The 22160-nt window shown below is 36.1% G+C and overlaps 2 protein-coding genes and 1 long non-coding RNA gene across 5 annotated transcripts; 1 reads left to right on the forward strand and 2 right to left on the reverse strand.

The window, feature by feature from the left end:
• Positions 1–3185: 3185 nt before the first annotated feature.
• Positions 3186–3681, reverse strand: LOC137947052 (uncharacterized). The gene is made up of 3 exons (XR_011111109.1): positions 3611–3681; positions 3335–3393; positions 3186–3257 (listed from the first exon to the last, which is right to left on the reverse strand). It is a non-coding gene; the product is annotated as an uncharacterized lncRNA (long non-coding RNA).
• LOC137947051 (AUGMIN subunit 4-like) lies at positions 3673–6253 on the reverse strand. Its single transcript, XM_068793343.1, has 6 exons — positions 6237–6253; positions 5707–5878; positions 5587–5634; positions 5350–5467; positions 4735–5063; positions 3673–3722 (listed from the first exon to the last, which is right to left on the reverse strand). The coding sequence occupies exons 2-6, from the start codon at positions 5839–5841 to the stop codon at positions 3717–3719; spliced, it is 636 nt and encodes a 211-aa protein (XP_068649444.1). The 5' UTR covers positions 5842–5878; positions 6237–6253; the 3' UTR covers positions 3673–3716.
• A 5735-nt stretch (positions 6254–11988) lies between these two features.
• LOC137945204 (villin-4-like) lies at positions 11989–21827 on the forward strand. 3 transcript variants are annotated; one of them, XM_068790981.1, is made up of 24 exons: positions 11989–12198; positions 13657–13775; positions 14275–14374; positions 15630–15698; positions 15856–16092; positions 16189–16366; positions 16454–16586; positions 16688–16850; positions 16943–17090; positions 17204–17304; positions 17866–18021; positions 18219–18287; positions 18384–18452; positions 18754–18891; positions 19001–19129; positions 19254–19398; positions 19513–19526; positions 19645–19785; positions 19878–20003; positions 20200–20265; positions 20399–20714; positions 20797–21008; positions 21135–21326; positions 21429–21827. In XM_068790981.1, exons 2-23 carry the CDS (start codon positions 13720–13722, stop codon positions 21246–21248), a joined length of 2880 nt encoding a protein of 959 aa, XP_068647082.1. In that variant the 5' UTR covers positions 11989–12198; positions 13657–13719; the 3' UTR covers positions 21249–21326; positions 21429–21827. The 3 variants fall into 3 exon arrangements, with proteins under 3 accessions (XP_068647082.1, XP_068647081.1, XP_068647083.1); XM_068790980.1 differs by lacking the exon at positions 11989–12198 and adding an exon at positions 12300–12317; XM_068790982.1 differs by lacking the exon at positions 11989–12198 and adding an exon at positions 12991–13009.
• Positions 21828–22160: the final 333 nt, after the last annotated feature.

The following is a 22160-nucleotide window of genomic DNA, read 5'->3' on the forward strand; positions in this document are numbered from 1 at the left end:
TAAAATATCTCCTCTTTAGCCTCAACCTCTTCTTATTTGTCGGTAACATAGTACAAGGTTAACCCTAATACAACAACACTTAGAAATTTTAACTTATTATCTTACTGATCTTTAACATAGTATTATCACATCTAGGGGTGGTATTGATCCGAGCCAATCTACATGTTTTTGAGTTTTACTTGATCTGAATACTTTGAACTCGAGTTTGAGTCGAAATTAAAATTGGAATTGAGTTCGAGTCCAAAATTTTTAATTGAGTTTGAGCACGAGGTCGAGCCGGGTTTGAGATCCAAGCTAGATTTAAAATTTTGTATACAATATATATCAAATAAATTATAAATAAAATTATATATAAATTATACACAAAATTATGCATGACCTATGCATAAAATTGTACATAAATATTGTACACAAAATATGTTTAAAATTGTCCATCACTCTTCTTTGTGAGTTGGAAGGACAGGTGATAGTCCGGGTCTAGTTACCCCGGCATCCCTTGCGGCCCGTCCACACACACGTCTGCGACAAATCGGTGAACACTAGCAACCTCGACAGGCCGAAGTCTCAACAAAACGGCTCTCTAGGATAATCTCGAAGACCCACATATCTCTCATTTGCATATTTCAAAAGAAATCAGAACTTTGGATAAGGAAACGACTTAGCTCACGAACTGAACTGTCGCTTATTCGAGTTTGATTAGTTTACTTAAATGAATCCAAAACCGATATCAAACTCAATTCATGATAGGATTTATTCAAACCAAACTGAATCGACTCTAAGCCAAGCCTTGACCTATTCACGAACCGGATCGGTTCGATGCCTCCCCTAGTCATATGAATTTATATGTAGTATTAGGTTAGTCCTTAACATAGTTTTATGTTACATTACTTTAACTTAATTTAACACTAGTCTTTAACATACTAAAATGTTAGTTTATTTGTTAGGGTTAGCTAGATTGAAATGGGGGTATTCTAATCATTCTAGAAAATGGATAAATAAATTATCAAAAACCGTTATATAATCATTAAAAAATCCTTTTTTTAAGTGGTTTGAAAGGTCTGAAATTGGCTTTACATTATTGACCCCTTTTACTAACTAGGTCAATTCAGGCTGATCGAATTAACAACCGGGGAGGGTTAATCTGACCACAACCTACCCCTGTAACCCTGATCGTAGATTTCAACAATGGTTTTATTATAATCTTCTTTTGTCCCATCCAGAATTCGATCTTAAATACAGAAAGAAAGTGGATCGAAGCATTTCCACGAAGTTCAAAGTTAACTGAAAACAACTTCTAAAATTAATTTTGAAATATTTGTTTAGGAATTCCAATTTCTAAATTTGGGTAATAGTAAACAAATATAAAGAGATTCGTGAGGGGAATCACTTGCTCCTTATTATAAGATCTAGCACATCGATGATACCACCAAATTCGTACTTAACTCAGTCCTTCAGATGCTTAATACGACAAGTGAAATCGAATCTTCGCCTCTTTGTCGCATTAAGAATGTTTAGCCCTTCGCCTCTTTGTCTTATCTGCTTTAAGTTTAAACAATTGTGAAATTAAAGAATTAAGTCATGGTGCTCCTTTTCATTTTCTCTCAGTATCCTGGCTCGACTTTGGCTTATCTGCTGTTGTAGTTATCGTCACTCTTCTTTAACCCCTAAAAAAATTGAGTCCTTTAAGCAGTATTTTAAGAATAATAGTAGAGCAAGGTTGATGAAGATTGAAGAATCCACCACCTGGTTTTAGTCAATCCATCCAATATAGAGGCACATAACAAAAAGATATAGTAATTTTTTACATTTATTACTTATAGTAATATAATCCATTAAATATGGCTAGTATGATCATTGTTAATTTTAATAAATACAAATTAAAAAAATAAACATAAATTTAGGGGCTACATATGAGCTTAATTTTTTAGAGAGTGAAGAAATGAGAAAAGGGATCTCCTTTTTGTTCAACTTGAGCTATCTTTTTGCACCTAAAGAAAACAATCATATTGTGGTTTTGAGTCATATGATATTGTTACAATTTTTTTTTTACATATTTATTTACCTATTTAACCAATCAGTAGCAAATAAGTAATCGTTTTAGGTCTTTTGAAGTATAAGATCACACATATTCACTTCTAACAAACTGAAACAGTTTAGGCATGGAACGTTAAAAGCATATGAAGCAACAAAAGAACTCACAAAACTGCCTTGAGTCCACTTGATTCTAGAGCGAAAACTAAGGCAACTACCTATCTGAGGATGAAACTCTAAACAGTCCAACTAATCATGTTAGTCCTCTGCACAAGAAAGAATCACTATCGTTTGCAAGTCCAAATGTGATCAGGAACGAGGAGAAAAGGGAGGAAGGAGAGAATGATATGTCTTCTTTTGAGGCGTGTGATTAACTGAAATGAAGGATGAAATGGATACTAGTGGGATTTCCTTGCATCGAAACCAGATGGTGACCAGCAGTCCTGTAGCTGAGTGCCCTGGCTTCAAATCCATTTCAACCTGGTGAATTGTCCACTGCGTGCTCTCTAGTTCCTGCAGACTAGATTTAGTAGATTGGCCTTAACAGTTTTTTGTTTATAGCATTTAGGAGGAGGCGTGTAAATGAAGGGACCTTTACACTGTCCTGATCAACTCCTTGGTACTCATGTAGACGTGTAGCCTATTCCAAGGTGAAAACAGCATTTTATTGGTATACCATATTTGTAGAAAATGCCTAAGCCTCCAAAACTGAAAGTTGACAACTAAGTCACCACGAAAAAGCAGATGGGGCCTTTAGCTTAATGGCCACATGTAGCAGTTTCCAGTGTGAGGCTTCAGGTTCAAGTCTCACAGGGGTATGGAGATCAACATTTAAAATTAAACCACATTAAGAGAAGCTAATCTCGCAGTCAAAGTTATCCAGCATACCGAGTTCTCTAATGATTAATTAAATTTATTTGATAGTTGCTTGAACAGTAACAAATATAAAGAAAAAATGGAATATAGGAACTAAGACAGGAAGAGACCTGAAACATGTAAACTAAAAGAAAAAAGAAAAAGGTCAGGAGGTAGCCACTCCCTAATCCTTAATAAGACTTCAGTCAGTAATACAGAAATTATGTTAGTACTTCCGATCTTGAAAACCGAAGGAAGTATATATTTTGTTTTCCATCAATCTCAAGGTTCATGGTCATCTCCCACCTTATAAAGGCACAACAGACAAGAAAACTTCACCTAGCTGACCATGACATTCTTGAGACAAGAATCTGATGATGATAAATAACTTAGTACCATAAAGTTTGTCAAAAATTACATGCATAATATACAAGTGAGCAGAACAAACCTCAACTTCGCATTCATTGTTCCACATATTTTGCACAGTCAGGTCTTCCTCAATTCATCCTATTCATCAACAAAGAAACGGAAATCAAGAATGGTACAAAAGAGAGAATTTAAAATTTCTTTTATTTATATCAATCTTGAAAATTTACACAATTAAACTGGATGGACAAGTGGCAAGCATATATATTGATGCTGGTGTTGCAGGTTAAAATCCCTGACAAGCATAATGAGCACGCCTAATATTTGCTCCTAACAAGAGGAAAATAGAACACAGTACCGTAAAAAATTATGCTGAATATTGATCCTCCCAGATTGCTGCCTCTTCCCTTCCAATCTCCACAATAATTAATTTGACTCAAGAAAAGAAGGCATACCGTGAGGAGCTACTTCTACATATAACCGGAAGTGACTGGTGATTAGAGTGACTTTCTTTATTGACCAAAAAAGGAACAGATCAAAGAAAAATAGCGCTTAAGTATGATAGCTATTAAATAATCATAAAAAACCATTTGATTAAGAATCTCAAGTGATATAGTAACAAAATTAGATTAATTATACAGTTCATCCACAGAATCACAAATGGAACAGAATCATTCCATCACATATTAGAGGAGGCACCATCAAAACAGTAAAAGGCGTTCAAAGTGAAACAGCAAAAGTGGGAACATAATGAAGGGCCGCTAAAATGCATATGGTAGTTACAATTTCTGCTCTTTCCTTACTTTTAACTACAGAGTCCTTTAAGGAATTATATACACATGTAAAGTGATACAATCCTAAAGCATTCTTACAAACATGTAGTCTGTTGAGCTCCTCTTTTAACATGGTCGTGCTAATTCCATTCCAATTCATTAATTTACATGTAGTGCTTATTCTAGACTTAAATCTGAAATAAAGATCATTTTTTTTATGTTTCTTAGTGAATGAGTATATCCTGAAAATAATAAATCAAACCTTTCTGGAAGTCGAGCACCTGTAGATTGAGTTAGGGAATAAGTTTCACAGGGAAAAAAAAAGGAAGAAAATACTGGTATCAGTTATACAGTTCATGTTGTGGAAAGGCACAACCAACTTGCTTCTTAGAACTACCCATTTCATCCATAGAAAATGCATCAGCCAGCAATCAGGTGAGCATCAAACAGAGCACTGACCAACAACCTACAACTATAAAATCAAACGAGCTACAAGACTGGTGCAGCCAGTAGCTTTTGAAACTGTCACCAAGAACTTACATTTTAAGCAGTAATGACCACCAACCTACAACTATAAAATCAAATGAAATCAGACTGGTGCAAAAACACAAACAGCACAAACAATGAACAAGGCTTTATAAAATTATGTACTGCAGTAAAGGTTATTTCTATATCACTTAATTAAGAAGTTGTAAGTATAGAAACATACCACAGATGAGATCTGCTGAAACCGAATTCGCCATAAATAACTGGCTGTGATCCCAAGGAATGCGTTTGGAACACCACAGACTCCTGGATCGGCAACACCAGAAGTGTAGACATTGTTGATTAAACCTACCAGGCCATTACTACAACTCATGGAATTAGAGCTCAAAGCAAAGCTAGCACTAGTGCTTGTACTATCAAAAGAGTTCCTTAATAGACTGCCCATTTTCTCTATGTTCTCCTCATTAATTTCTCCATCTTTAAAAATGAGAGGCAGTCTCAACTTTTGAACAGCCTTGGCAACTACTAATCGTTGTTCAAGAGATTCAAAACCTGAGATTATCAAAATGATCAATGCACTAATTACAAAAATTAGATTGCTCTGTAGACACTTCTGCATGAACTTGAAACATGAATAAGATGCACTCTAACAAAGAACAAGCAAGACAATCCACAAGCAATGAATATGTAAAAGGCAGGGAGACCATAACAAACAAATAGAAAATATTGATAATAGTTGCCAGGAGTGGTCCAGACAGACTTTCATAAAGGTTATTGACATTAAAACTAACGAAAAGAAAATGCCTTCAATTTACAGCATTTGGAAGCTGATAATTGCAAAACTGTGGAGATACTTTTAAGCCAAACAGTGGGTAAAGGCCCTGAAAGTTTGCATCTCCAACAGACATTGATTGTTGGTACTCTTCTACCATTGCAATTGATTCGGCATAAGTAGTCTGAAAGGCAAGATGAACATTTAAGAGGAGAAAGCAGAAAAAACATTTCAAAAAAAATCTTTGTGAATATACATGTTCCAAATCAATATAATGAAACTCAATGCCAGAAGTAATCTTACCATGCCTTCTAAATAGCGCAATCTCTCTGTTGACATCTCCTCTCTGGCCTGCAAGACAAGTCAATATAACCTTAAAATCTTTACAAAATTCAGAAAGGAATTGTAAAAAAGACAATCCACGTACTGCTTGAAAAGGTCATAGTATGTGGATTTGGAGACCATGGAATCATCTGGAGCAACCCAATGACGTTCAAGTTGTTCAATCAGCTGTACTATGTCAGGAGAAAGATTTTGTGCTTGATTTCCCTTTGCCATTAGACTTTCAATTGAGAAGAACGAGGAACGTCTTAGGCTTCAGAAAAATAATAGGAATCAACATGCAAGTCTAAGATTTTTGAAATAGTAGGAAATAGAGGAACATAGCCTCTTGGAACATTTTTGCCATCAGATTTGGGCTTTTTATTCATAAAAAAAATTGCAGGAAATGACGGGCATTTTTTCTCTAACTCAGTTCTTCATAACTTAGATGCTTTAGCTTGATATAAATGATTTTTTGTTCATTAGGTCATCATCCGTGATTCCTTGTCTGCAGGTGATGGAGGACGCCTAGCAGATAAAAGATCTTTTAATTGTCACAACTACAAGGAAGTCACCGGTTTATGCAGCAGTTTCAGAAACAGGAAAAAAGAAAAAATCTCTACTGCACTTACTTAGTAGTTCCAGTTGAAGCTCGATCAGCTTATCTAAACCACGATAGCAGTATTCACAGTAGCGAGTTCATTGTCCGGAGAGCGACATTACCTAAAGCGAAAGGGATCGCCAACTATTCCTCGAAACCTCGAGAGTTCATTGCCTTAATTGAACAATATATAACTTTCAAGAGACATGAAAAATAGATGTAGCTGCTTCAGCCTTAACTTTAGTGAGATGATAGCCAGATATCAAAAGCAGTACTACCTGGCAACAGAAAAGACGTTGACGCAGACTAATAGCATGGTTGATGGACGTGCAACCGAAGAAGAACAGGAGGTTGTTCGTGCGATTATACCAGAGAAGTTCTTTGAGAGAATTCAAATATCAAAATGCCACCTCTTTCTGGCGGGGTCGAACAATGTTTCGTAGCTTCTAACATCATTCTCAATCGGATTGGTCAATTCCCAAAGATCGCATTACCGAACCCGGTTCAATTGGGTAATTAGAGTTGAACCTGTATCATATGCATTGTATTTAAAATAGATAGATTTATTTTTTATCTTTTTTACTAACCAACTACTCATGGGTAAGTGCTAGCCAAGTCAATGGCTAAATAAATAGGTAACTAATGTTAAAAAAATATAAAATCATAATAGAATTATAAATAAACATGTAAATAACCAAGTATTTATTATTTAATTAAATCAATTTAACTATACTTTTATAAGTTAAGATAATTATATAATAATTTTTATACTAGAGTTTTCAGACTAATCGAATCAATTCGTGACTTGATTGAATTGACTTGAATCGGGGGAGAGTGGATTGTATTAGGGTCCAACTTGGCCATTTTTGCTAATGTGCTTGCAAATCATGATCCTGTTAGACATGATGTCTAATAGTAATAAAATAAACATAATAAAAATAGATATAAATTCATCCATAATTCTCCTTATCATGAGAGCCATACATATATTATAGAATTGAAATAACAAGAATAAAGAAAGCATATCTTTCATCTTGAAGAATATAAATGAAATTTAAAGTACACAAGATAACCTTTGATAATTCGTTTACAAGTGATAAACTTGCTCCTGTTCAGCCAAACTAGGTGTGCAAATAGCCTTAGCCTCACTTGTAAGACCATAAAGGAATTTATAAAATTTCAAAGGGTGTGACACTAATGACTATTCAGAAAGAAACATCCCCTTAGGAAAGATACATCTCCTCGTGCCCAAGGGATGTGTCCAGTCAATGTACCCAATGAATCTACCTCTATAGAGGGATGTGCTGGCTATTATTCCCTATACTGAACATCCAATGACAAAACATCTAGAAATAGGCCCTATGCCACTAAAATTATGATAATTTTATTTTATAAATAATATATTTGAAACTATAATTCCAACGTATCCAACTCAAGCAACCTAACTTAGGTTTTTATTTGCTAAAACATTTCTTAAGCCGATTGAAAAAAAATCCTAGTTTTACATTTACATGGGCATGGGTTTTTGGAAAATAAGACGTCCATGGCTCCTCTTAAGGTTTGTTTGCAATCCTCTTGGAAACAGATTGTTATTTGCTTTTCAATGGGATTCCAAAGACACTCAGGAGTTGACTGAAGTGAATATGAATTTGTAACGGTTCATGGAAGTGATTGTAATTACACAAAAACTAATCTAGCTTAATCAAGCATTGTCGAATAACCTGGAGAATTCATTCAGTACGTTGTTTGATCCATTTAGCACCGCAGTAATCCACAAGATCTAAGACCCATCGGATCTTGTCTACAGACTGTGATTGAAACAGATATTTCAAATACAAAATGCTTTCCTTCAGTTTATCCTTGTTCTACGGATAATTTCCCCTGTTTCACTATCGTACATGCCTAAATAATATAATGGAAATTAATTAATTAAAGAAATACTTAGTCTTATAATAGTACCATCAAGAATGAGACAGCGTGTTCCAAGCTCAAATATTCTAATAAAATAAACCAAGGCATCGGAATATGCTCATATATTCCAGGATCAATGAAGGTTTAACGCGACAAAGCTGATGTGAATGAAAAGCTGATGTGGGCCCCTTATCACGTGTCAAACAAAAGCTAGCACTAAACGTGGTTGTGGCAAGGAACTCTGGCTGCTTTTCGTGTCCCAGGAGACGCTGCCGGCCCCTCCAGGCCTGTCACAGTTTTAGCGACGTTAGGTCATTATTTGTCTGTAGTTTGGTTTTGATAACAAAGACTTAGCTTTCAAGGAGACAGTAAGGGCGAATTAGAATCATTTGTGTGAAGGATAAATTTTTATTCACCTTATATGATTAGATAGGGCCCACCCCTTCTTGCTTTATGAATTAAGAGACCCACGAATTCTAACCCAGTAATGCTTAAGTAGTAAATGACGTTATTTATTTCAATTACTTCAGTTTTTTTTATGGAAGGGGTGCACAAGAAATACTAACCGAAGACTATGAGGGGACTGTTACATGTAATTTTGGATATCTCTAAATAAGGGTAGCACAAAGCCAAACCCGCTCGTAAACGGTTCGAGCTTGGCTCATTTAGTTTTTATTTGAGTTTAGCTCGAGCTCAAACTTAAAATAATGTTCCTTAAGTATAACAAGCCAAACTCGAGATTTTTCAAGTTTGGTTTGTTAGTTGGTGAGTTGATTTATTAGCATAATTTTTTTTTACATAAATACCCTTTACTCTAGTTTCTCTCATTAATTTCCTCTTTAGTTTATTGATAGTTACTCTTATTTACTTCAAACCTCAAAGACGATCGATAGTTCGGTTATTTTGAGTCCTTCAACATCTAATGTTATTGTTTGTTAATGGAATAAACACTACTGATTGAGATATTTGTTTTTTTTTCTAAGTCCACTAAGCTGGTAATATATTAGTATGCACCATTACAAAATCTTAGACTTTTTTGTGATAGCTTTCAGCTAAATGGTACTAAATTCATTAAAATATTTTTTATAATTTTATATGTTGGTTGGAGCTCGAGCCTAACTCAAGCTCAAACTCAAACTCGATTAAAATTTTTGGGTTCAAACTCGAGCTCAAATTGTTCAGATCAAGTCAAACTCGAACATATACAAATTCAAGTTTGGCTCAGCTCGATGCCACCCCTTTACCTCCATATAGCTTTTTTTGGTCCATCTGCAACCTTTTTCAGTCTTTTGGAATGATGGTGATACATTTGGGCAGACTAATTTTGTTTTAGTAAATCAGATATATCTACTTTGATACTATTGTTGAATTGAACCTAATTTAGAAATATGTTTTATTTATTAAAAAATTATTTTATTAAAAATTATTTCAATTTAATAAAATTATATAAAGTCGTACTACCAAACAAATAACCAACAAAATTAAAATTTTAATATTATTTTGATTTTCAACATTCATCAAATTCTTGTTTGTCTTCACTGCCATTTATTTGTTGCTACCAAGGCTTCTTTTCAATAATTTCATTTAAAATGATGTTCTTCCTAACTTTTCTATGCATCCCTATCAACATTCAAAAACATAAAAGAAAATAAATTAACTCAAAGTGTTGTAGGCCGGGTTTAAATTTTCCCTAATTAATTCGTTTTATGTAAAAAAGTGAATTAACAATTCAAAAAAGAGGAGGTGCAGAAATTAATAGCCAAAAAAGTTGGCGAAATTTCATCTAAAGAATAAAAAAAAAAACGCTAATCACCACCTCCACCCGTTAAGCCGCCGCCCTTCTAGAAGACATAAAATAGATGGATTAGTGTTTTTCCCCTGAATATAGCTATTAATTATGCTAATTGGTGGTAATTAAAATTAGCCTTATTTTTTCATTGGATCTACTCGTTGGTGCACCATACCAACTTGACCATGGTGAAAGTGCGATTTATGAATCTAAATAAAAGAGGAAGATTCTTCAATTATAATTAGGATAAGACTTTAATGGAATTAGCTTTTTATATTTTAATTTCATATTTTCTTTGTGCATTTGACATTATTTTGAAAAATAAAATAAAAATTAAAATCTACCCATTAGAAGGCTCCGACTCATGTTTGAACTTTTTATTAATTAGAAAAGTAAGTCAATTTTCTGTAATAATATTATATTATGTTTACTATAATACATTATCTCTATTTTATTATAATTATAAAATATAAATAAAAATTATATTATTATTAGAATTTTAAACTATAAAATATTAAATAAATATTAAAATTACTCTAAATAATTTAGTAAAAAATAATAATTAAAATAAAAATAGATGAACAAGTCTGTCTATTTTAAATCATCTGGCTTACCTAATTGTTTAATAGTCCAGATCTTCACCAGCTGGTCCATTTCCTACCAGACAACATACTAGTTGCGGCTAAGCGAACCAGATTGGCTTCAGTGAAGCTAAGAAGCGGAATTCCGGGTCGATCCAAGAGGAAAATGTGAAAAGCCCACTAACCGTGACCGTTAATATTGGTCAGAGTCTGCTTGTAACAACCGTAGTCTGTCAAAGTGCCAGCGGCAGTTGTTCTGAAATAAGAGAAAAAACAACAACACGAGACACTGTCCATTTGGACCACCATTCGACGCGTCCCGCTTACCAAAAAAGGGTCCCAGTACCCCTACGTCTTGGAAGGACAGTTTCGTCAGTTCACTATCTAATTATGCTGCGAACAATAGTCAGTCTTATATCAAGTACTCCCTGTCTAATCATGAAATGACGGTTCTATCCGCGTAACTTCCGGAAAGACATTAGGGTGTCGTTTCCGCAAAACCCAAGAAGGTAAGGACCAAATCCCAATTTTGAACCATATCCTTGCTTCGTGCTTCCCACTTCCCGACAAATTATTAATTTATAAATAACCTTTTATCAGAGTTAAAATAATTAATTTTACTAAAAAAGAAATTACTGACTTTAAACCTTAAATTACTCACTGCGTCGAACCCGATTTTACGGCTTTTTAATTTTACCGCAACCCCCCTCACTCATTCTGTCTTTCTGTTATGTAGCATGCGTTTTGCAGTCTCTCTTCGCTGGCCACGTGACCTTTTCCCTCACCGAATCTCGCCGGAGATCGTATACACCAACCTAGAATATATACACGCATTACTTATATTTTTCGAGAAAATAAAGACGAAATTAAGGAAAACCCTTTATTTAGACAATGAACAACTGAATCGGAAAATAGGCCGTTAATTCTCGCCGCGAATTGGTCGCGTTCTGTTCGCGACGCCAAAAAAAGGAAAATCAACGCTTATTTGTCGGGGGACAAAAGTTTGTCCGTGTGGGGCAACGTTTGCCTACCCGAAGTGGGGTCCATTGCCACCCCACCTCAACTTTCTTCTCCGCTACTTTTATTCTCGGCATGGCCGGTGGCCGCCCTCCTTTCTCAGAAGGAAATTAAGGGAAGCCATTCGACAACAAAATTGTCTTAGATTAAAAAAGAAAAAAAACTAATTACCATAACTTGTATGTGTGTAATTAGTTGCGGAATTTTGGTTTTCACCTGAAGCAGTGAAGATGCAGTGACGGAGGCGTCGAGCGTGAGAGGTTGAAAGTAAAACTTTTTTCCCTGGTTTTGTAATTCTTTTCATTTATTTTGTAATTTTGTTGGCGCTTTGGAGATTGTGGATTCATTTAAAGGAATGGGGAAAAAACAATGAAGGTACAGTTTTGATCTGGCTCTGGGGCCTTTCCTTGCGGTAGTGATAAGCACGCCTGGCGCTCGTCATCGTCATCATTCCCCCACCATCTGCTTTTTTCTTTTTCTTTTTTAACTATCTTTCTCTCTCCTCTTCTCGTTCACTCTCTTCCTCTGGAATAGAAGGTCCTTTTTTTCTGTTTTTAAGTTTTTCTAACCTTTTGGCACCTTTTCTTGCTCCTCGCCTCAAGTGTCGATTCATCTTAGGGTTTTTTTTTTTTTCGTTATTGGCTCCTTTCTTTGAGTAGATTCCAGCCTCCGATGGTCGGCGCCGCCTGATTCAGGTAAACTCAATTGTTAATGAGTTATTCGTCATGACGTGTTTCCCATTTGGTTTTTGAAATATAGTTGAATTCTTCAGTTTGGGTTGATGGTAGAAGAAGCTCTTGCCTTCAAGGAACAGGTTGGAAGCAAGTGCTTGATTCGAAGTCTGAGAGGGGATTTAGAGAAACCGAAACTCTTTTTTTGTGCTTATTTCTCTTTTTTTTTTTTTTTTGTGTTTTCTTTGTGCTTTACCCAATTTTGGTTGAGTTAAGATGAAGCAGCCAGTGTTCGTACGCAAGGTGGAGGAAGAATTTAGTTAGCAACATGAAACTCTTTGGAAATATTAGTTTTGATTTGTCCCGGACAATTTTTTTGTTGTTTGATTTGGAATGATGTATCGGGATTTCTTTTTATTACGATATATTTTATAGATTTAGTTCTAAAGTCCTTGAAAATTAACTTTAATTTATTAATTCTTGTTTGATCTTATATGTGTTGTTTTGTATTAATTGCTTGTGTTCTAATTCTGACGTTAACTTGTAACAGGCTTTCAATCCGTCTCTTTGATTATGGGATTTTTCTTTTTTCTTTTACTCAAATGACATCTTTCTGTATTTGCTACTTGTTTCAATCATTTTTGCGTATTTGATCAACTTCTGATGTGTAATGTAGGAAAAGTTTCTCCCTTTCTCCTCCTCTTTGTTTCTTTTCTTTTTATCTAATAATATTACAATCATTTGACAAAAGATCTGAATGTAGCTCTTTCTCCAGCATGGGTGAGATTGTTGTCATTCTTGGTTGGGAGACCGTGAATGCAGTTGTTTGCTTTATGTAAGACATCCAGCAGTTTTTGTGCATGTTTTTGGATTAACATATTATTAAGATGAGATTGAACGGGCCATACCTATTTTAATGTCTCATGTTATTTGCTTTGATGGCAAACTTGTTTTCATCATGCATTGGAGAACACTCAAAGAAAAAATAAATTATGATGATGCCCTGAATTAGCTACATTAACAATAACAGGTTTTCATCTGTCTATTTTGGTGCTTGGCACATTGAAACCTGCTCATCCTTACTCTACTGCCACTTTCAGATCTGCCTGACACATTGATCCTCTTTGAAAACTGTTTAGATTGGGTGAAATGGGTAGAATGTCGCTTAAAAACTGTTTTCTTGTTCTTCTTGCTGTTTCCGTATGAAGGCACCATTGTAGTTGCAAGTCAGTTCTTGGTGTCTTGTGATTGTGTCAGCTTGTATTTTGTCCAAGAAGTTCTGTACTTTCATTCATTTAATCTGGTTTCTGTGATGTCTAGTATCTCATTTAGATTGTCTGATAAGTTCCCTATCAGTACAATCAGAGAATGCATAATCAATTTTCTTCCATTTGCATTTGAAAGGTTCTGATCCTTTATGCAGATTCTAGAATTTGAGCTCTTAGTCTACTGGTTTGATGATGTGTAAAGGTTGGATTGCAGGACATCTTTGCTTCTACATTCAAGCCACAGAAAGCAGAAAGAACTACAAAGTCTCAGAGCACTATGGCTGTTTCTATGAGGGATTTGGATCCTGCTTTTCAGGGTGCTGGACAGAAAGGGTATCCATTATGTCTTGAATTCATTTAGTATATATCAATCATGGGAGATTTCCTTTTGCTGCAGTTTCAGGATTATAAGTTACTGCATCTGCTTCAAGGAGGCTGTACTATCAGAAGCCAATATTTGCAATCTTCTGTTGGCTTCTAGTAGTTGCTCAGATTACTTCTCTTCAGTTTTTATATGTATATACTGAACTGGAAACTGGTGGTGGGCTTCTAAATTGTATTTCATATATTTTGCATAGCCTATTCCAACCAATTTTAGGTATTCATGCAAGGTTGTTCAAATGCAATTTGAAATAATTATATTTAAAAACTTGGTGTCAAGTTGCCGTGTCTGGCATCTTAGTTCTATGAAGGGTAAAGTTGAACAAATCCTTGTCTTTTTAGGTGTTTTGGAGTTTTTGACATGTAGGCAATACTATCTAAGTGCTCATTTTATTTTCCTTGTTTTCCTCATCAATTGAATTAAAACTCTTGATCTATAACAATTTGACAGTGGCATGGAGATATGGCGCATTGAAAACTTTCGTCCTGTGCCTGTCCCAAAGTCTTCTTATGGGAAGTTCTTCACAGGAGATTCCTACATCATCTTAAAGGTACATAGAACAAATTGATACGTGGAAAATTTCCCCTTGTAACAACATTGCTTAGTTTACAAGTTTCATGGTTTGATCTTTTATAACCTATAACGTGGAACTTTCCAGCTGAGTAAGAATTGTCCTCTGGTGTGCTATGTGACTCATTCGTGCTTTTGAAGTAAAGTGGGATGAGAAACAAACTCTTTGTTACATGGTTTAATTTGGTGGAAAAATTATGTCTTGAGGTCCTTATATTGTTTTATTAGGAGTTTGACTTCATATGTTTGCTCCTATTAACAATTCACTTCCCTTTTTCCCTTCTTTATTAATTATTTTATCTTTTCTTTTAGTTTGATGAGATTATCTCCATCTGAAAGAGTATTTTCATCTGTAAGGAAGGCCCACACATGTGAAGTTGGGTCCAAGGCCCATCCCAAAATGACTAGCCAACTTAGGAAGCCTTTTTCCCAACTAATAAACTCAAGGTCTTTGTACTCACTTATCCATGTGGGACTATTCCTTTTTTTTTAAATGAATGTGAGACTATTCCTTAACTCACCCCCTCACGTGTAAGCACTTTTTTGTGGCTCTACAAGTGGATAATTTGGGTGGAGGCCCACATATGTGTATCTACTCTGATACTATATGAAGTTGGGTCCAAGGTCCATCCCAAAATGACTAGCCAACTTAGGAAGCCTCTTTCCCAACTAATAAACTCAAGATCTTTGTACTCGCTAATACATGTGGGACTATTCTTTAACACTCCCCTTCACATGTAGACCCTCTTTTTGTGGCTCTACATGTGGATAATTTGGGTAGAGGCCCACCTATGAGTACCTGCTTTGATATCATGTTGATTTTCAGGACTCCATGGATTTAGCTCATGGAGAACAGGAGAGATGACATGTTGGGAGAAAACAGGAGGAAGAGAAGGGTTATGGACTTGTGTCTTAACCCTCCCCCGAGGTTCAATTTATAGATGAATAAGATTACAATATTACAATAATACCCTTAAAACGTAAAACTAATTGCATCAACACCATCTTTATGAGATGATTCTTTATTTACTATCATGCCATCACTTGTGGGTCTGTGGGTTTGAGCCCTTCTTCCACCTCTCTTGGATGTGTGGGCCTTCCTTGGTCTTATGGGCTTGAGCCCATCTTCCACACACTTAGACATGTGAGCTTTCCTTGGTCGTGTGGGCTTGGGCCCATCTTCCAACACATTTCATTAGATACAATTTGGTTTATCACTGTTTTCTGTGATGCAGACAACTGCCTTGAAGAGTGGTGCCTTTCGTCATGATATACACTATTGGCTTGGTAAGGATACAAGTCAGGTGAGTCAGACCTTTCCTCATTCATTCAGCTTCATTTTTTTTCTGGGCATACTCTTGTTTTCCAGTTCCCTGGCCTCTTTTGTTGGTAATCTGTATTTGTTACTGTTACTTGGTCCTTTTTCATTGCTGACATCTGTTTATTGGTTGAAATAAATAGGATGAAGCTGGTACAGCAGCCATCAAGACTGTTGAACTGGATGCAGCACTTGGAGGTCGTGCCGTTCAATACAGGGAGGTACAGGGCCATGAAATGGAAAAGTTTCTTTCTTATTTCAAACCATGTATCATACCCCTGGAAGGAGGTGCTGCCTCTGGGTTCAAGCATCCTGATATCGAGGAGTATCAAAACCGCTTATATGTGTGTAAAGGAAAACATGTTGTTCATGTAAAGGAGGCAAGTCAAGAGCTCATTTAATTATGTTTATGCATTCTTTTTCTGTTGGATTTTTTGTATCTAAATCTCTTTGATGCCATTTGCTTGTTCAAATAGGTATCATTTGCTCGATCATCCTTAAATCATGACGACATATTCATCTTGGATACAAAGTCTAAAATTTTTCAGTTCAATGGATCCAACTCATCCGTTCAAGAGAGGGCTAAAGCTCTAGAAGTTGTCCAATACATTAAGGATACTTACCATGATGGCAAATGTGAGATAGCTGTAATTGGTAAGTTTGCTTTTATGTCTTCTGTGACTAATAAAGTAACTGAACAAGCTCCCAGGATTTAGTTCTCCTTATCTGTAATTCCTACAGAGGATGGAAGATTGATGGCTGACGCTGAGACTGGAGAATTCTGGAGTTTCTTTGGTGGCTTTGCTCCCCTTCCTAGAAAGGCAGCCACAGAGGATGATAGGAGCTCTGATTCCTTATCTGCAAAACTTCTCAGGTAGATTTCCATATATTTTTATTCTTTTCTGTATGTTTGTTTCTTCAAGATCTTAGAATGATGTTAACATTTTTTTTTAATTTCTTATTTTATCATTTAAGTGTTGAGAAAGGGCAGGCAGTGCCAGTCCTTGCAGATTCCTTGACAAGAGAGTTACTACAGACAAACAAATGCTACTTGCTGGACTGTGGGATTGAAGTGTTTGTGTGGATGGGTAGAAATACATCTCTTGATGAGAGAAAGAGTGCAAGCGCAGCTGCAGAAGTAATACTCCTTGTACTGGCTTAGTTTTTTATGCTAATCATATAAATTGGAACTTATTTTTCATATCATGTACAATCCTGACTTGGCTGCAGGACTTAGTTCGTGGGTCTGACCGACCAAAAGCTCACATAATTAGAGTTATTGAAGGATTTGAAACAGTGATGTTCCGATCCAAATTTGAAGCATGGCCTCAAACTACTGAGGTAACTGTCTCAGAAGATGGTAGGGGCAAAGTTGCAGGTCAGTAGTGGAACTTCGACGGGCACTCTTATTTTCTCTTTTTTTTTTTTTCAAATAAATGCAAAAATATGTCTAGTCCTTTAATGTTAAAACTGGTTTACCTTGCTTTTTAGCACTTCTAAAACGTCAAGGAATCAATGTCAAAGGCCTCCTAAAAGCTGCTCCACCAAAAGAAGAGCCTCAACCATATATTGATTGCACCGGCAACTTGCAGGTGGTTTGGTGATTCTTCTTGGCCCCTCTTTCTAACTACGAATGTCTCATAGATTCTTAGACCAATTTTGAGTTCAAATTGATCAAGTTTTTTCACTATATGTGCTACTAGGTTAATTAGATCCATATAATTGACTAAGCAAACGATCCATAAGTTTTCTTTTCTGAATAGTGGTATTTAAGGATGTCAATGGACTTCCTTACAGATTGTATGGCCGCACACCCTTGTGCTGTTATAATTATTACTGATAGAATTGCTGATGAGAGGATCTTTTGTCCCTCCTTAATGTTTGAGGAGTCTCTCCACTCCCCCAATCTCTTAGGCTTGTGGTTCTGCCTTTGCCTCCTTTTATGTTAATTATTCATTACTTCATTAATGGAAAGCTATAACCAAAAAAAGAAAGAGAAAAAGAAAAATGATAGCCATAGCCATCATTTGGTGTGGGAGTTCTTTATGGTGATTTTCTCTCTTTTGTGTATAATTTCAACTCTTATATTATCAAATGTTCATATGTTTTATGTTAATCCTCTTTCTTACCACAATTTCAAAACTGAATCACAGGTCTGGCGAGTAAATGGCAAAGAAAAGACACTGATTCCATCTTCTGAGCAGACAAAGTTCTACAGTGGGGATTGTTATATTTTCGAGTACACATATCCTGGAGAGGATAAGGAGGAATACCTGGTTGGAACTTGGTTTGGGAAGCATAGTGTTGAGGTGAAAGACGTATTTTCAGTTCCTAATCATTATTTTACAAATTTGGTAGTTTGGGTCTGTAAAATTGTCAATCTGTGATTGCCTGTAGAAAATTGATCTTAATCTACATGATTTGAAGTTTAATTTGTTACACCTCCTACCTATTATGGATTTTGTTGCTCAAGATTAACTACCTGAACATCTGTGACTTAATACAGACTGAAAGGAATGCGGCAATCTCATTGGCAAGCCAGATGGTTGAATCCTTAAAATCGCAGCCAGTTCAGGTGATTCATATACTTGTGTTAGCCTTCCTTTAAATTGACGATCATACTCTCAGATCTTTGTTTTTTATTTTACTGTCTCATATGATACATTGACAGGCTCGTATCTTTGAAGGCAAGGAGCCAATTCAGTTCTTCTCAATCTTTCAAAGCTTTATAGTATTTAGGGTATGTCCTCATCTATCTTTTTTCCTGTTTTATTTATTTTTTCTGTACTCAGAAAAATCAAAATCATACTTTTTTTCCTTGAAAATAATGAAAATCAAAGCATAAGTACAATGTACGAAATATGAAAGAGTTTATGCAAGAGTAGGAGGCTGTATCTATGAAAGATACAAGCGTCTTTAGAAAACTTGGTGTTCTGATGCCCATGCCAAGGAAGTCTTTTTTAGGCTAGATGTTAATGTAGATCTTTTACTTGGTTCTTTTTCGTGGATGCTTGAACCTGACTGGTCTGAAACTACAATAGGGTGGTGTTAGTTCTGGTTATAAGAATTACATTGCAGAGAAGGAAATTCCAGACGACACATATACTGAAGATGCTCTTGCACTGTTTAGAGTACAAGGGTCGGGGCCTGATAATATGCAAGCTATTCAAGTTGAGCCGGTATGTTATATATGCTAACTAATGTTTTGGTTTCATTGTAAATGATCTTTTCTTTGTATGAAACACCAGTACATCCTCAAACTTTATGTTTTTTGTTCTGTTGTCGTAGGTGTCGTCATCTTTGAACTCTTCATATTGCTACATATTTCATAATGGGTCAACAGTTTTTACATGGTCTGGAGGTCTTACTACCCCTGAAGATCAAGAACTTGTTGAAAGACAATTAGATCTCATAAAGGTTTGCACTTTTCAGTTATAACCTGTTTCAGTCTCATGAGGTTCCAGGTTCCACTTGTCAACATGCTTACAGCTGAATCCATATTAAAACTTTCCTCTTTTTCTGGGTTGTTTCCTTCTTTCAGCCAAATGTACAACCAAAACCTCAAAAGGAGGGTGCAGAATCTGAACAGTTTTGGGATTTACTTGGAGGCAAACGTGAATACCCAAGCCAGAAGCTTGGGAAAGATGGAGAGAGTGATCCTCACCTTTTCTCTTGCACATTCCTAGGTTTGAAGCAGTCTTCAAAATTTCTTCATTTTTCATGTTTATTTATTGTACTCTGGATTTATTTATGGGTCTCTGATGTAATTGTTTTTCTGTGTTATGTTTACCGATTTGCAGGCAATGATTTGAAGGTACTTCGGAAAATACCAAACTCTTTCTCCATATTATCTTTATTAGCCTTTTATCTGATGTGATTGAAATACATTTTGATGTTATCATCCACTTTCTTTTTTATGTTTGCTTTGGCAGGTGACTGAGATATTTAACTTCAGCCAGGATGATTTGATGACTGAAGATATCTTTCTTTTGGATACCCACTCCGAGATATTTGTTTGGATTGGCCAGCAGGTGGGACCCAAGGGAAGAATGCAAGCTTTAACCATTGGGGAGGTGTGTATAGAGTTTTGTCTTAATTCTTGAGGAATAGTTTTTTCTCTCTAATTCCTTGGTTAGGCTCATTTATTCTTGGTTTTATTCAATAGAAATTTTTGCAACGTGATTTTCTTCTGGAAAAGTTATCCCAAGAAACTCCAATATTCGTTGTCATGGAAGGCAGTGAGCCACAGTTCTTTACACGCTTTTTCACATGGGACTCTGTGAAATCAACAGTAAGTGGTGATCATATAAATTTTGACACCTGGTTGTGTTTGTTTTAGTTTTCTCCTGTATGTATTTAAATGAGGATAATGAGAACAATTAATTTCAGTGTAGACATTCAGACTGCAGTTTGCATGCAAAATGCTTGTCCATACCACCCAAGACTACAACTAGGAATACTTCTCATGTTCTTTATATGTGTCACAGATGCATGGGAACTCGTTTCAGAGGAAGCTTGCTATTGTAAAAAATGGAGTAACGCCAAAGATGGATGTATGTGAATCAACTGCTTTGATTCTTCTCTTCGACTTTTATTTTTATTTTTTATGTCTGTTCACATTTTTAAAAATAAAGTGAATCCATTATAGTTCAGTGACAAGCAAGATAAACTGTCTTATGATTTCAGAAACCCAAACGACGAACACCTGTGTCATATGGGGGCAGATCTTCTGTGCCGGACAAATCTCAAAGGTCCCGTAGCATGTCCATTAGTCCTGATCGAGTTCGTGTGCGAGGGAGGTCTCCTGCTTTCAATGCTCTTGCTGCAACTTTTGAGAGTCCAAACAGAAACCTTTCTACTCCACCTCCAGTTGTCCGGAAGCTGTACCCCAAATCTGTCACTCCTGATTCTGAAAAACTGGCCCAACGTTCTGCAGCCATAGCAGCCCTTACTGCTAATTTTGAAGGGTCACAGGGAAATAATATACCACGTTATAGTAAAGGTATTTACACTGGCTGTAACTTAAAGGCTAAAACATGATGTTTCTTTCAATGATAATTGAAGTTCACTGTTTATTACTGAAGGGAGCCTTGAAATCCCAAAGTCAAAGCCAGAGGTAGTCCCCCAACAGAACAACTCTAATTCTATGAGCAGTAGAATTGAAGCTCTCACCATACAAGAAGATGTGAAAGAGGGTGAGGCTGAAGATGAAGAAGGGCTCCCAATATTTCCATATGAACGTCTCAAAGTAACATCGAGCGACCCTGTTACGGAGATTGATGTGACCAAGCGAGAGGTATATGTACTCAATATACAGTTTTCTGTAGAATGAACAGTAGGATGGTATTTATTCTCTTGTGCGCCTTTGTATAAATTTGTCTCTATTTCGGTGTAACGATTGGCTTTCACCTGCTTCATGCAGACTTATCTATCTTTGCAAGAATTTCGAGAGAAATTTGGCATGACAAAGGATGCTTTTTACAAGCAGCCAAAATGGAAGCAGAATAAGCTTAAAATGGCTCTCGAGTTGTTCTGAGTCTATCATATGTTTCTAGTTCCTCCGCGGGTCCCTACTAGACGGATGCTTGCAGTTAACGAAACAGGCTTGCATTCTGTATGTATTTCTGCATTTGCCTTTACTCGCTATATTTTCTTCAAATAATGTGCTGTTAGTTCAATGTTTCCTGTAGAAAATATTTAATGTTCTTTCATGCAGAGGGACCCAACAAACAGAGACGTGAAGAGGGACAGCATCAGTGCCTTTTTAGCTGCTTCTGCTCCCAAAGAATGCCACTGGACCATTGAGGACTTCTGTGCCACTAGGCTCTCCTTTTTTCTCTCCCTCCCCTTTCCATGTTTGTTATGTTCAGGTTTTCTAGTTTGGCATTTATTTACAGTCGCAGGTTGGTTGTGAGCTTGCATTTTTATTTTTTTTCTTAATTTTTTCATTTAACAATTGTTTTTGTCAGAGAGATTGAAAGGGTTTTGCTGCAGACGGTAGATTGTTTCATGTATGTGAGGGATGCAAAGTGTGTACAGCAAGAATGTAAAAGCGTTGGTGCGAAAACCAGCCAACTCCTTATTGTTTCAGTAATAAATCTGATTCTTTTTTTCCCCTTCTCTTGTTTACGTTCTCTGGGGTTTTAAAGGATTTTCAGGTAAAGGTAAAAGTGGGATGGATCCACTATTTTAAGGTTAGCATGTTCTATTCGAGGTTCTATGAGAAAACTATCCAGGGTTTTTCCAGAACCTCGAGGGTCCGACTTTGACCTGCTTTATATGTATGTGATATATACTAACACATCAGCTTTTAATTTATTATTTTCCAGATAGGAAGTTCATTCTTCTCTCTTCCTTTACAATCAACATATAGCATGATATATCTCTTCTACTTGCTTTAACGTGCTTTTTGAGATTTCCAGAGCTGACGGACGGACAGTATGGTCTA

This window comes from Aristolochia californica, unplaced genomic scaffold (assembly GCF_029961685.1).
Source record: "Aristolochia californica isolate CCGP_79_NKW_82.1479 unplaced genomic scaffold, dmAriCali1.0.hap1 SCAF_12, whole genome shotgun sequence".
Taxonomy (NCBI): Eukaryota; Viridiplantae; Streptophyta; class Magnoliopsida; order Piperales; family Aristolochiaceae; genus Aristolochia; species Aristolochia californica.